This window comes from Sceloporus undulatus, chromosome 6, assembly GCF_019175285.1.
Source record: "Sceloporus undulatus isolate JIND9_A2432 ecotype Alabama chromosome 6, SceUnd_v1.1, whole genome shotgun sequence".
Lineage (NCBI taxonomy): Eukaryota > Metazoa > Chordata > Lepidosauria > Squamata > Phrynosomatidae > Sceloporus > Sceloporus undulatus.
Genome location: NC_056527.1, coordinates 82,588,124 through 82,599,811, shown reverse-complemented (window position 1 = coordinate 82,599,811; position 11,688 = coordinate 82,588,124). Strand labels below are relative to the sequence as shown.

General features: G+C 39.9%; 1 protein-coding gene and 1 non-coding gene across 5 annotated transcripts in view; one reads left to right on the top strand and one right to left on the bottom strand.

Moving 5' to 3' along the window:
* The window catches only part of TMEM98 (transmembrane protein 98), a 15,167-nt gene extending 8,468 nt beyond the window's left edge, over positions 1-6,699 (top strand). For all 4 annotated transcript variants that reach the window (XM_042474469.1, XM_042474466.1, XM_042474468.1 and 1 more), the window contains 3 exons: positions 1,936-2,051; positions 3,552-3,611; positions 4,319-6,699. In XM_042474469.1, coding sequence (XP_042330403.1) covers positions 1,936-2,051; positions 3,552-3,611; positions 4,319-4,526 — 384 coding nt within the window. In that variant the 3' untranslated portion in view covers positions 4,527-6,699. The remainder of the gene's footprint in view (positions 1-1,935; positions 2,052-3,551; positions 3,612-4,318) is intronic.
* Positions 6,700-9,357: 2,658 nt separating this feature from the next.
* TRNAC-GCA lies at positions 9,358-9,429 on the bottom strand. The gene has a single exon. It is a non-coding gene; the product is annotated as a tRNA-Cys (tRNA).
* Positions 9,430-11,688: the final 2,259 nt, after the last annotated feature.

Sequence of the window (11,688 nt, the reverse complement as noted above, 5' to 3'; positions counted from 1 at the left end):
GATCAGTGTCAGTGTACCAAGTCCTAAAACAGTGAACTTTATCATACAGGAGGCAAGCATGCTCCTCCCGTTATTAAAACGTCATTAAATCATGTTAATCATGCAATCAGGAGGAAGATTATTACACACACCCCGCACTTATCCCATTCTTGTCCCGTCTGTAGACAGTAATGGACGTGTCACTTGATATTAATGGAAACTCCCGTTAAGACCAAATGACACATCCATTACTGTTTACAGATGGGACAAGAAAGGGATAAATGCGCAGGGATGTGATAATCTTCTTTCTGATTGCATGATTAACATGATTTTATGACAATTTAATGACGGGAGGAGGATCCTTGTGATAATCTCCAGTGTAAAATAAAATAAAGTGCAAAAAACACAAGCCAGAATCCTGTTGAGCAGTTACGAATGCATAACTTAGTCCTAGAGTTATGCACTTGTGCCTGTTTCGTATTCACAGTCCCCATGTATTCCCTAGTTTAGGAGATAAATAGGGACTGAAAGTCCCATAAGCCTCAGTTGCCAGGCAGTAGCAACTGTAATTGATGGGGGTCTGCTTCCCTGTCCTTTGGGAAATTGCTCGCAGTAGGGGATGGAAATGTCAGTTAGCTGCTCCCCAATTGAGCAAGGAACAGACATTTGATGAATGGTGATATAAGGCCCATCTCACACAATGCACTGGATATTGCTAATTGTTGTGCTAGTGTGTGTCTGTGTCTATGTCTCTCTGTGTGTGTTTTAATGATACATGTTTTAACTTGATTTGAAATTTTCCCCCCGATTATTTAATTGTGTTTCAACTTTCGTATTTTGTGGATTTTTAACTATGTTTTTTTAATTGTTGCAAGCCTCTTTGAGTCTCAGTTTTGGAAAAAGGTGGGATAGAAAAGTTTCATCATGATCAGCATTGCTGCAGCTGCTGCCTGCTAAGTGGTGGTAGGGGAGATTGGGATGTAACTATGGTACTTACACCTTCCTAAGTCCACAGTAGGATTCTGAACATGGTTGTGATACTATTCTTAGGCCGACCAAAAGTTGCAAAATATATTACACAAGTTTTTGAAGCTCACAATTTTTCATCAGGTGTAGATGTTAAAAGTCTTTTTAAAGGGGAGGTCCTCAAACTGTGCTCTTTAAGAGATTTTGGGCTTCACCTCCCAGAATCCCAGTCTATTGGCCAACAAGGCTGAGGCTTCTCGGAGTTGAAGTCCAAAAGCTCTTAAAAGGCACAGTTTGGGGACCACAGTTTTAGAGGAAGAAATGTGACAATGGAGGATCACGGAGGTTTGTCTTTTTTGAAATGCTAAAGCTGTGCTTAATATGGTGAGGAGGGAAGGTCTGATGCAGGTAAAGGCTGCACACCTTGTTGCCCATGAGACAATTGGAACACAAAGGCAATGCATCTCTATTTTTGGAAATAAAGCATTTCTATTGAGATCTAGCTTGTCAGCTTCAAAAATTTGTGCAATGCATTTTATACCTTTCAATTGACCTAATAAAAGTATCACCACAGTATGGTTTTGGATTTCTCTGCATGGCCAACATGCCTTTCCCTGAATATACAGTTGCCCCTCCTTTTTCATGGGGGATCTGTTCTGGACCTCCTCACGAAAACAAAGTTTCGCCAATATTCAAACACCATTGGCTTGAATATAGGAGCAGGCGCGCGTCGCGAGCACATGCCCCATTCATTCTCTCTCTGTTCATCCCTGGAACATAAGTGAGGGCTGCAGATCTGAAGACTGCGAGAACGGAGGGAGGACTGTATATTTTATTAGAATGGTGGACGTGTTTATGCATGCATGCATGTATGTTCTTCCTAAAAGGTGCACCGTACTTTATGTAGCAAAAAATAGTTGGGGCAAATAATAAGCACACCCCCAGCCTCTGCATCAAGCAGCACTGATACTTGAATCACTCTTTGCACAGATCTGTCACACCCTCACAGAGAAGCTTGTTGCCATGACAATGGGTTCTGGGGCTCAGATGAAGTCTCCAGCAAGCCTCAACGACATCATTGTGGTTGCCAAGCGAATCAGTCCCAGGTGAGAGTTGCTGGGCCATATGCCAAACTTGAGAGAAAAGATTATTAGAGGGTGGGTTGGTTAACGGCTCTTCCATCAGTGCAGAGGTTTGAGATGGGAGCAGATTGAACTAGGGATAGTGGTGTACTGGTTTGAGCACTGGACTATGACCCTGGAGAGCAGGATTCAAATCCCTGCTCAGCCATGGAAACCCCCTGGGTGATCTTGGGCAAGTCATTCTCTCTCAGCCTCAGAGGATGGCAATCTCAAACCCTCTCTGAAGAAACATGCCAAGAAAAACCAATGATAGGGTTATTAGGATTGCCATCAGTCAGAAACAACTTGAAGGCACACAACAGCAACAACAGACAGCCCAGATAAGGATGAAAAAAAATCTGCATACATCTTAGAAGCAATTTAATAGACAGCAAAATGCCTGTATCTGATGTAATGGTCTTTTTATATCTAATGAACACTCCAGAATATTTTGTGCATGAAGCAGAGAATACATCCATTTCCCTACTCCACATTGCAACATACAAGCCATCCTTCAACTGCTATCTGAATCTTCATCATGAGTGATAGGATGCTGCATTTCTGCTGTACTTGAGCCACAGCAGGACAACATAGGGAGTGTAGGGCAGTTTTTTAGTAAGCTTAAAAATCATCAGTAATAACTAACAAACAAACTGAGAGGGAGGGGAAAATAAACCTGGTGCCAACAGCGTAATGACTATGGGGGTCTTATATGTTTATTTTTTAATCAAAATATTAATATGCACTGATATGATTTTCTCTGTAGGGGCTTGTGTCTGTGCATAGGAATTTGGGCACTAATTAGAAAAGTGGTTAAAAATAATAGCACACTGGTAAAATGGTGCTGACAGGAAACAGTGAAGTGTCATCTACCCACACAATGTTACATGTTATTACATACATGAAAGTCATGCCTTTTTAAAAAATAATAATAATGGTAGTTATAAATTGGGTAGCTGGTGGATCTCATGTCAGTGGTGTAGTGAATCCATGCTACATTTCAATCCAGCCTTTAACGGAGGTCTCCAAGGTGCTGAACCTGATTCCTAAATAAGCACCATGGATAGCTCCCTTAAAGTAGTCACAATTTGGAAGAGGTTCACTGCCCCATCAGCTGGTGCTGGTGGTAAAGGAACCTGAAGCTATACAGCTTGTGCTACTCTTCCACGGAACCCCTAAAAATCAGATTTTATGCTGTCTGAAAGAGAAAAAAAGCAGAGAAAGAATACAAGAGAATCACAATTTAACCTTGGTGTCACATGGATGCCTTATGAAAGATGAGCAAACAAAGTGTGGCACTTCTAGAGAACACCTATGTGGAAGCATAGTAATAAGTACATGATCTGTCTGTCTTGCCCCATTTTTCCTCTCTTTATTTGTCATTAGTTTGTTTATTTATTTATTTATTTACACACTACTTGTTAGAAAGACATTGAAGGAGGCATACCTGCACCTTATTTTTGTTGTTGTTGTTTTAAATCCCAGGGTGGATGATGTGGTCCGATCCATGTACCCCCCATTGGACCCTAAGCTTTTGGATGCCAGGTGAGTATATTATGTTTAGATTACCCATACATGATGGCAATGGGAATTTTACATGCAAAAAAGGGGGGCAGATTCCAAAAAAAGTGCAACAGAGATAGAATAACCCCTTCATTCATGTTCCAGGGATCTCATCTAATTAGTAGAGCAGGTATTGGATGACACTGAAAACTCTTAGAATTACAGTATCGTAGAAAGGATTTGAAGGACCTACATTCCCTAAAGGCACCAGATCCTGTCTGATCTTGGAAGTTAAGCAGTCAGGTCTAGTTAGTACTTGGATGGGAGACCTCCAAAAATATGAGGTGCTGTTCATTATATTTCAGAGGAAGAAACTGGCAAAACCACCTCTGAGTATTCCTTGCCTAAGAAAACTCTATGAAATTCCTGTGGTCATCATAAATTGACCGGTGACTTTAAGAGGAAAGGTCTGACTTGTACAGCATGTTCTCAGAGTTTAGAATAGTTTTGAACTACAAATCCCATAATCCCACAGATTATGCTGTCCAAATATGTCTCCCCACACACACACAGGTTTCACATATTCTGGAGGTGGCTCCCTGTGAGCTCTGTAACATGTTTGTGCAAATGTGGCCTGAAAAAATCATCTCATCAGTTTAGAATTGGATGCAAGAAGAGAGTGGGGCTCATGGTTGAACTGGAAATACTTTGCCTTGCTCCTGTTTTGATCAACCCACTTTCCTTTCTAGGACCACAGCACTGCTGCTCTCAGTGAGCCATTTGGTCTTGATCACACGGAATGCCTGCCACTCTCCCAGCCGTATGGACTGGATTGACCAATCCCTCTCTGCAGCAGAGGAGCACATGGCTGTGTTGCACGAGGCAGCCCTTGCCTCCGAACCAGAGCGTGGTGTGCCCAGTGCTGAGGGCTTCCTGCAGGAGCAGTCTACTATTTGAGGCAGGCATCTGAAGCCATCATCGCAGTTCCTCCATCATTGCAGCATCATCTCCATCATTACAGCTTCTCTGCCCTCACCTGGCATCACTGGCATAAATGCAGAGTTTACACATAGCCTCCTGCAGAGCATAGTTTGGCTGAATAGGTCATATTCCAGAGCTGAATTTCTACTCTGCTGCTGCTTTCTGCCATTTTATAACTTGGTGCTCCTCTCTCAGATACAGCCTAGTGGTATCAAAACAACTTAAATTTTAGAGTGGGGCTGAGTGGGAGAGAAGCAGGGTAATTTCTTGACGATGAGAATAATGTAGTTGTGGCAGTTGTTGCTCTAAAAGTAAACCAGGAAAATGGGACATGTTGAATTCTGAAAATCATGTGAATAGGTGAGGCCTATTTTTGGTATAGCTGAGAATTTGATCACATACTCGGTGGCATTGTTGACTTTAAATAACTGATCCCTTCTGCCACTATCACAAGATGCTTTTGAAATTCTCCTGTGCTTCTTGGCATGCAAAACAAAATGTGTAGTTCTTTGGATTCTGGTCTATATTCCTAATGTTCTATTTATATATTTTGTGATCCACTTACAGTCTAAACTGGTGATTGTAGACAGCAGAAAAGTTGCAGGAGAATTTCATCTTAACCCAAAGCTTTAAAAAAATATAGTATTACTTAGTTCACTTTCATACTACATAGTTATAACACTTTCGTACCATTTCAACTGCCGTGTCTGTATCCTACCGAGTCCTGGGATCTGTAGTGTCATGTGCATGAGAGCTTTCCTTCAGAGAATCCTAAATACTGTACCTCACAAAACTACACAACCCAGCATTCCACAGGAAAGAGCTGTGACAGTTAAAGCAGGATCAAAGTGTTTTATTTGTGTGGGTTGGATGAAACCTCCTGCGCAAAAACCCTGCATGATTTCTCTCCCTTTGGTATACAAATTTTGTAACTTTAGATAGCAGATTGTCTTTTCCATCCCACCTCCTGGCCATCCAATCTATATATGATTTCCGCATGAGTACATTCTGCACATCTGTTCCTTACCTTTTCTTAAACTTGGGTAGCTCAGGCCCAACCTTTAGGGCCCAAAGTTGAACTGCAAAAACCACCCCCATCTCCCAAGTCAAGGCTGGGCAGGTTATATTGGCAAACCTCCGCTGAACAAAAGCTTGCCAAGAAAACCCTATGTTAGAGCCACCATAAGTTGGAAACTATTTGAGGTTAAAAAAAAAAAACAATCCCATGTCCCTAAAAATCTGATGGTGGTCAATAATTTGCTGGTCTTTCATGACCCCTAAAGTCACCTGCCTGAGATAGCTATTTCAAATCCTTGAGAGAGCCAGCACTGCATAGTGGTTTAAGCACTGGACTATGACTCTGGAGAACAGGGTTCTATTCCTGTTCAGCCATGGAAACCCACTGAGTGCCTTGGGCAAGTCACTTACTCTCAGCCTCAGGGCAAGGCTATGGCAAGCCTCCTCTGAACAAAGCTTGGCAAGAAAATCCCATGTTAGGGCCACCATAAGTCGGAAACTATTTGAAGGCACACAACGCACACAATAATAGGTCTGGCCCTCCCTCCCTTAATTAAACCCATGCTTGATGCTAAAGTTAAAGAACAAGAGGGTCAGTTCAACTCTATCTCTTACCATCAGACACGGAAGTCTCTTCATACCAAAGTCTGGGTATATGATCCCATTGTGACTACCCAGTGGCACTCTGTACCACTTCAAAAAATACTGTGTTACTAACACTATTTATGATTCTGTGATTATTCCAGACATGTTACTATAAAGCAGGGTTTCTTAACCGGGGTTCCCTGGAACTTGAGGGTTGTCTAAGAAGATAGGGATTCTATGAGAGATTGTGATGGGGGAAATGTTAAGGGGTTTTTGTTTTGTTTTTTAGCTGTAGATGTAATACTTTTTATGCAGGGCTTCCCTGAGATCTGGAAATAGTTTCAAGGATACCTGTACCTCCAGTAAAAAGGTTTTGTCTGAAATCTTAGCCAGCTTCAGCGGAATGGTTGTGACTCATGCACTTGTTTGCAAGACAATACATCTTTCTACCTTGGTCTTTGCACAGATGTTTCACCTGTTGACCACTCCTATCACCTCCCTCCCTCCTCAAGTTGCTGCCTTAAAATAAAAATTGTGTTTACTATAATGTCAGTTGTGATTGAGTGTTTGTTGAAAAAAACAGGTTCATAGCAAAACTTGAAAAACTGTAACATAGTAGTATATAATATAAAGGATTGTATTATCTCATTCAAGGAATCTTAACATGCTCAGGCATTATTTAATAAAAGTGTGCAAAGAAATTTCAAAGGTTTTGGGGTGCGGATCATCAGGAAGGGTTGCATACTATTATGGTAATCTATAAACTCCAGTTCTTTGAGCACATACCTGAAATTTTAAAACTTATTTCCAGGAAAAACACGTACAGCATTGCACAGTTAAATATTGGGGCTTTTTAAAAATTTAATATTTTAATAATAATTTTGAATATTTGAATCCAGTAATGTCCACTAAATAAATATAAATGTTCACAGCACAAAGCCGCTAGAAGAATTTTCAGAAGGGGCTCTTTCACACGGGAGAGTCAAGCATCATTAAATCGTGCTAATAGTGCGATGGGATGGAAAATTATCACACCCCCGCGCACTTCTCCCATTTGTGACCCATATATAAACAGTAATGGGCGTATCATTGGGTAATAATGTAAGTTTCCATTATTACCCAATGACGTATCCATTACTGTTTATGCATGGGACATGAACAGGAGAAGCGCACAGGGGTATGATAATCTCCCCCTTGATCATGCTATTATTACGATTTAATCACGATTTAATGATGGTTGTCTCCCGTGTAAAAATGTCCACAAGGTGGATCAACGCTGTTAAAGTTGTTAAAGCTTTGCTTTATGAGCTGGGGTTTACTTCATTTTGAAAAGGCAAATAAGCTCCAGCAAGTTGCTTGTTTGTTTTTTACTCCAACTTTCAGAATCACCAGGCATCATGAGTAGTAACTTCTTCAAGCACTGGGGGGGGGGGGGGGGAGCATAAGATTTACAACATGGGTGAGCAAAGTACAGCCTGTGGGCCCCATATTGCTCCCCAGGGCCATTTTTGTGGTCCAAGAATGTACAATACCAAAAAATGCCAATTTTATAAATATTAGATGACAGCAAAGAGCGGCACAAATCAATTTCACTACACAAAACAGAGTATGTCAAATCCTGCATGAGATTAAGCCTGAAATTTAGGAGAAGGAATTCCACTCTCATCTTGTTTCAAAATAAATATCTGACTGCATCTACACTGCAGAATTGATGCAGTTTGACACCTCTTTAGCTGCCATGACTTTAGGATGCAAAATAAGTGATAAGGAATGGGGTAAAATTTGGGAACAAAGTCACTTGAAGAACTTATTGGTACAGATTAAGGAAAATTATTATAAATTGGTTTGGAAATGGCATTTGACGCCAGTTAGATTACATAATATTGATAAGAATAAATTTAAAAAATTGCTGGAGAGGATGTCAAAAAGTAGGGTCATATATGCATATGTGGTGGCAATGTAAATATGTACAAACATTTTGGGGGAAAGTGATAATAGAAATAGGATTATGATATAGAAATAGGTAGAAGTCCAAATATATTATTATTATTATTATTATTATTATTATTATTATTATTATTATTATTATTATTATTTTATTATATACCTCAGAGAAATGGGGAAAAAAAGAAGAAACTGCCCTCAGTGCAAGGGAATTCTGGGAACTGTAGTTTTGTGAGCTATTTAGCCTTCTCTGTGAGGGTGAGTAAGTTTAAAAGCATGAGAAATAAATGAGAAGCGAATGAAATGGATGAGAAAAAATAAAATAAAAATGCAAGCACAGAATTTAAAGGATTAATTAATTGTTCAATTGATTATTAAAACTCAAAGGATTAATTATTTCCCTTGTTTATGGATGGCCCAAACAGGGACCTTTAACTTGTGATCGTGGCAGCAAAATCTAGATCAGAAAGGAGTTAAAAAGGTCCAGTCCACACTGCAGAAATAATCCAGTTTGAGACTGCTCTAACTGCCCTGGATGAGTGCTAGGGAATCCTGGGAGTTGTAGTTTATATTGTGGCACCAGAACTCTCTGACAAAGGTTAAATGTCTCACAAAACTACAATTCCCAGAATTCCCTAGCACTGAGGGCAGTTAAAGTCGTCTCAAACTGGATTATTTCTGCAGTGTGGACTGGCTCAATAACTTCAGTTCCTATAGTCCAAAGGACTGGATTCTTCTGAACTAGTCATTTTGGCATATTATTATTATTATTATTATTATTATTATTTCCCGCCTCTCCTCACATAAAACCAACAGGTAAAATAGAAGACTATGGTACAAAACACACTGCAGAAATAATCCAGTTTGAGACTGCTTTAACAGCCCTAGGGAATTCTGGGAATTGTAGTTTTGTGAAACATTTCACCTCTGTCAGAGAGCTCTGGTGCCACAATAAACTCCATTTCCCATGATTCCCTAGAACTGAGCCAGGGCAGTTAAAGCAATCTCAAACTGGATTATTTCTGCAGTGTGGACCTTAAGAAACCATTAAAATACACTCATACAAGTGCATTTGTAAAAACTGACTGCATTTGTTCCTAAATTCCACACATCTAGGAATTACTGCAATGTTAATAATTAGTGATCTTTTAAAAAAATATTGCTGCAATTTTAATCATTACAGCAATTTTATTGCAGTTTTTAATTATTACTGCAATTTTAATAAGTAGTGATCTTTATTTTAAAAAATAAAAATCTTATGAGGGGGCACCCGGATTTGAACCAGGGACCTCTTGATCTGCAGTCAAATGCTCTACCACTGAGCTATACCCCCTTCGCCGGAAAACTACGTCTCCTGCCTCCCTTTCAAGGCGATTCGGCAGCAGCCTAATCAAGGAGACAACCGAGGCTGCAATCCTGTACATCGAATCATTCTATCATTAAACCAGACACTGACCCGTCGTTTCGTTCCTTTCTCAAACTTGCGTTGTTACTCATTGGGATGCATTTAGTTCATTTCCAAGTACTAGATTTCATTTTTACAGAGTTTTATTTCAATGTTATGCATTTTTTTACTTGGGAATAAATCCCTCTGCCTCTGAGGACCATTTAAAGTGGAGTCAAACTGCATTATTTCTACAGTGTAGATGCACCCCTAGTCATAGGCAGAGCAACCCCGTGTAAATCAATGGGTTTAAGAGAGTCTAGTCTTGATACTCAGGATTAGGATTAGGGTTCAATACAGTACTCTAGATTAGGATTAGGGTTCGATACTTTGGATTAGGATTAGAGTTCGATACTCTGGATTAGGATTAGGGTTCGAATCTGTCAGGAACCTCACTAGGTGACCTTAGGCAATAAGTCACACTCTCTCAGTCTTAGGGGAAGGCAGTGGCAAACCCTCTCTGAACAAATCTTGTCAAGAAAAACCCATGATTGATTGATTGATTGATAGTATTTATACCCTGCTCTTCATCCAGAAGGCTATCAGAGCGCCTTACATTTTTTATCAATTAGATATTTTCCTGCCCTCAGGCTTACAATCTAAAAAGACAAATCAGAAAGGACTTGAGGGCACACACCAACATATTTAAATCCCTCAAGACCTCCTGGTTTTTATTCATGGAAAAGCTTCACAGGAGGGGCCTCGTTCCCATTATCTTTTAAACAGGATCATGAATCGGTTTAAATGACCGTGGTTCACACTTGAATTGATTCTGCGCAAGTGTGAAAAACCAGATGCGGATCAGAATCGATTTAAATTTGCCCTTCAGCTGGCTGGGGACATTTCCATTTTGAATCAATTCGTTCGTCAATATAAACCATAAGTGGGTTCTTTTATGCGATTTAATGACACTGACACAAACAGCATTGAAAGATGTGAGGTTTGTTGGTCTGTCTTTGTTGTTTTGTGCCTTCCTTTTCGGTTTATGGCAACCCTAAGGGCTTGTCAAGGGGTTTTCTTGACAAGATTTGTTCAGAGAGGGTTTGCCATGGCTTTCGCTTGAGGCTGAGAGACTGTGACTTGCCCATATTCACCCAATGGGTTTCGTGGATGAGTGAGGAATCGAACCCTGGTCTCCAGAGTTGTACCCTGAGTCCATACAGCAGAAAAAATCCAGTTTGAGATCGCTTTAACTGCCCTGGCTCAATGCTAGGGACTTCTGAGGATTGTAGTTTTGTGAGACATTTGGCCTTCTCTGTCAGAGAACTCTGGTGCCACAATAAACTACAACTCCCAAGATTCCCTAGCGCTGAACCAAGACAGTTAAAGCGGTCTCAAACTGGATTATTCCTGCAGTGTGTTCTGGACTAGAGTTGGAAGAGACTTCAAGGGCCACTCTTTTTTAAAAAATAATTTTTATTTGAACTTTAATTTAACATAAAATAAATAAACAATAAACATTCTTTCATTATACATTCTGCATCATCTCTTCTGTTGCGAATTCGATTAGGTTTCAAATAAGTTCTTACATTCTTGTATCCCCCATAATCTTGACACTTCCTTCCATTTCTCTCCATATTGTTGGAATGTCTATTTGTTCATATTATTGGAATGTCTTTCTATTTGTATACACTAATAAGCTATCTAATACATCTAGATCATTTAATTTTATTATCGATTCATCCATTGATGGTATTATGTTTAATTTCCAATACTTCACATATATCATACGGGCAGCAGGTTCTGGTTTAAAGGGTTATCCTGAAGGGGTTTGCCATGGCCTTCCCCTGAGGCTGAGAGAGTGTGACTTGCTGCCCAAAGACTCCCAATGTGTTTCATACCTGAATGGGGGAATCGAACCCTGGTCTCCAGAGTCATACCCTGCATCCACACTGCAGAAATAACCCGGTTTGACTCCACTTTAACTGCCATGGATCAATGTTATTATTATTAAGCTTTATTTATAAAGTGCTGTACATTCACAGTCCTGTACATACAATGAATTAAAACAGATAAAATAAACCTGCCTATCACATACATTCTATGAAAAGTTTATTGTATTATGTGTATTATTGTTTGAATGTTAAGATGTATTAATACATATTAATACATCTTAACATTCAAACAATAATACACAGAGGGGTGGGG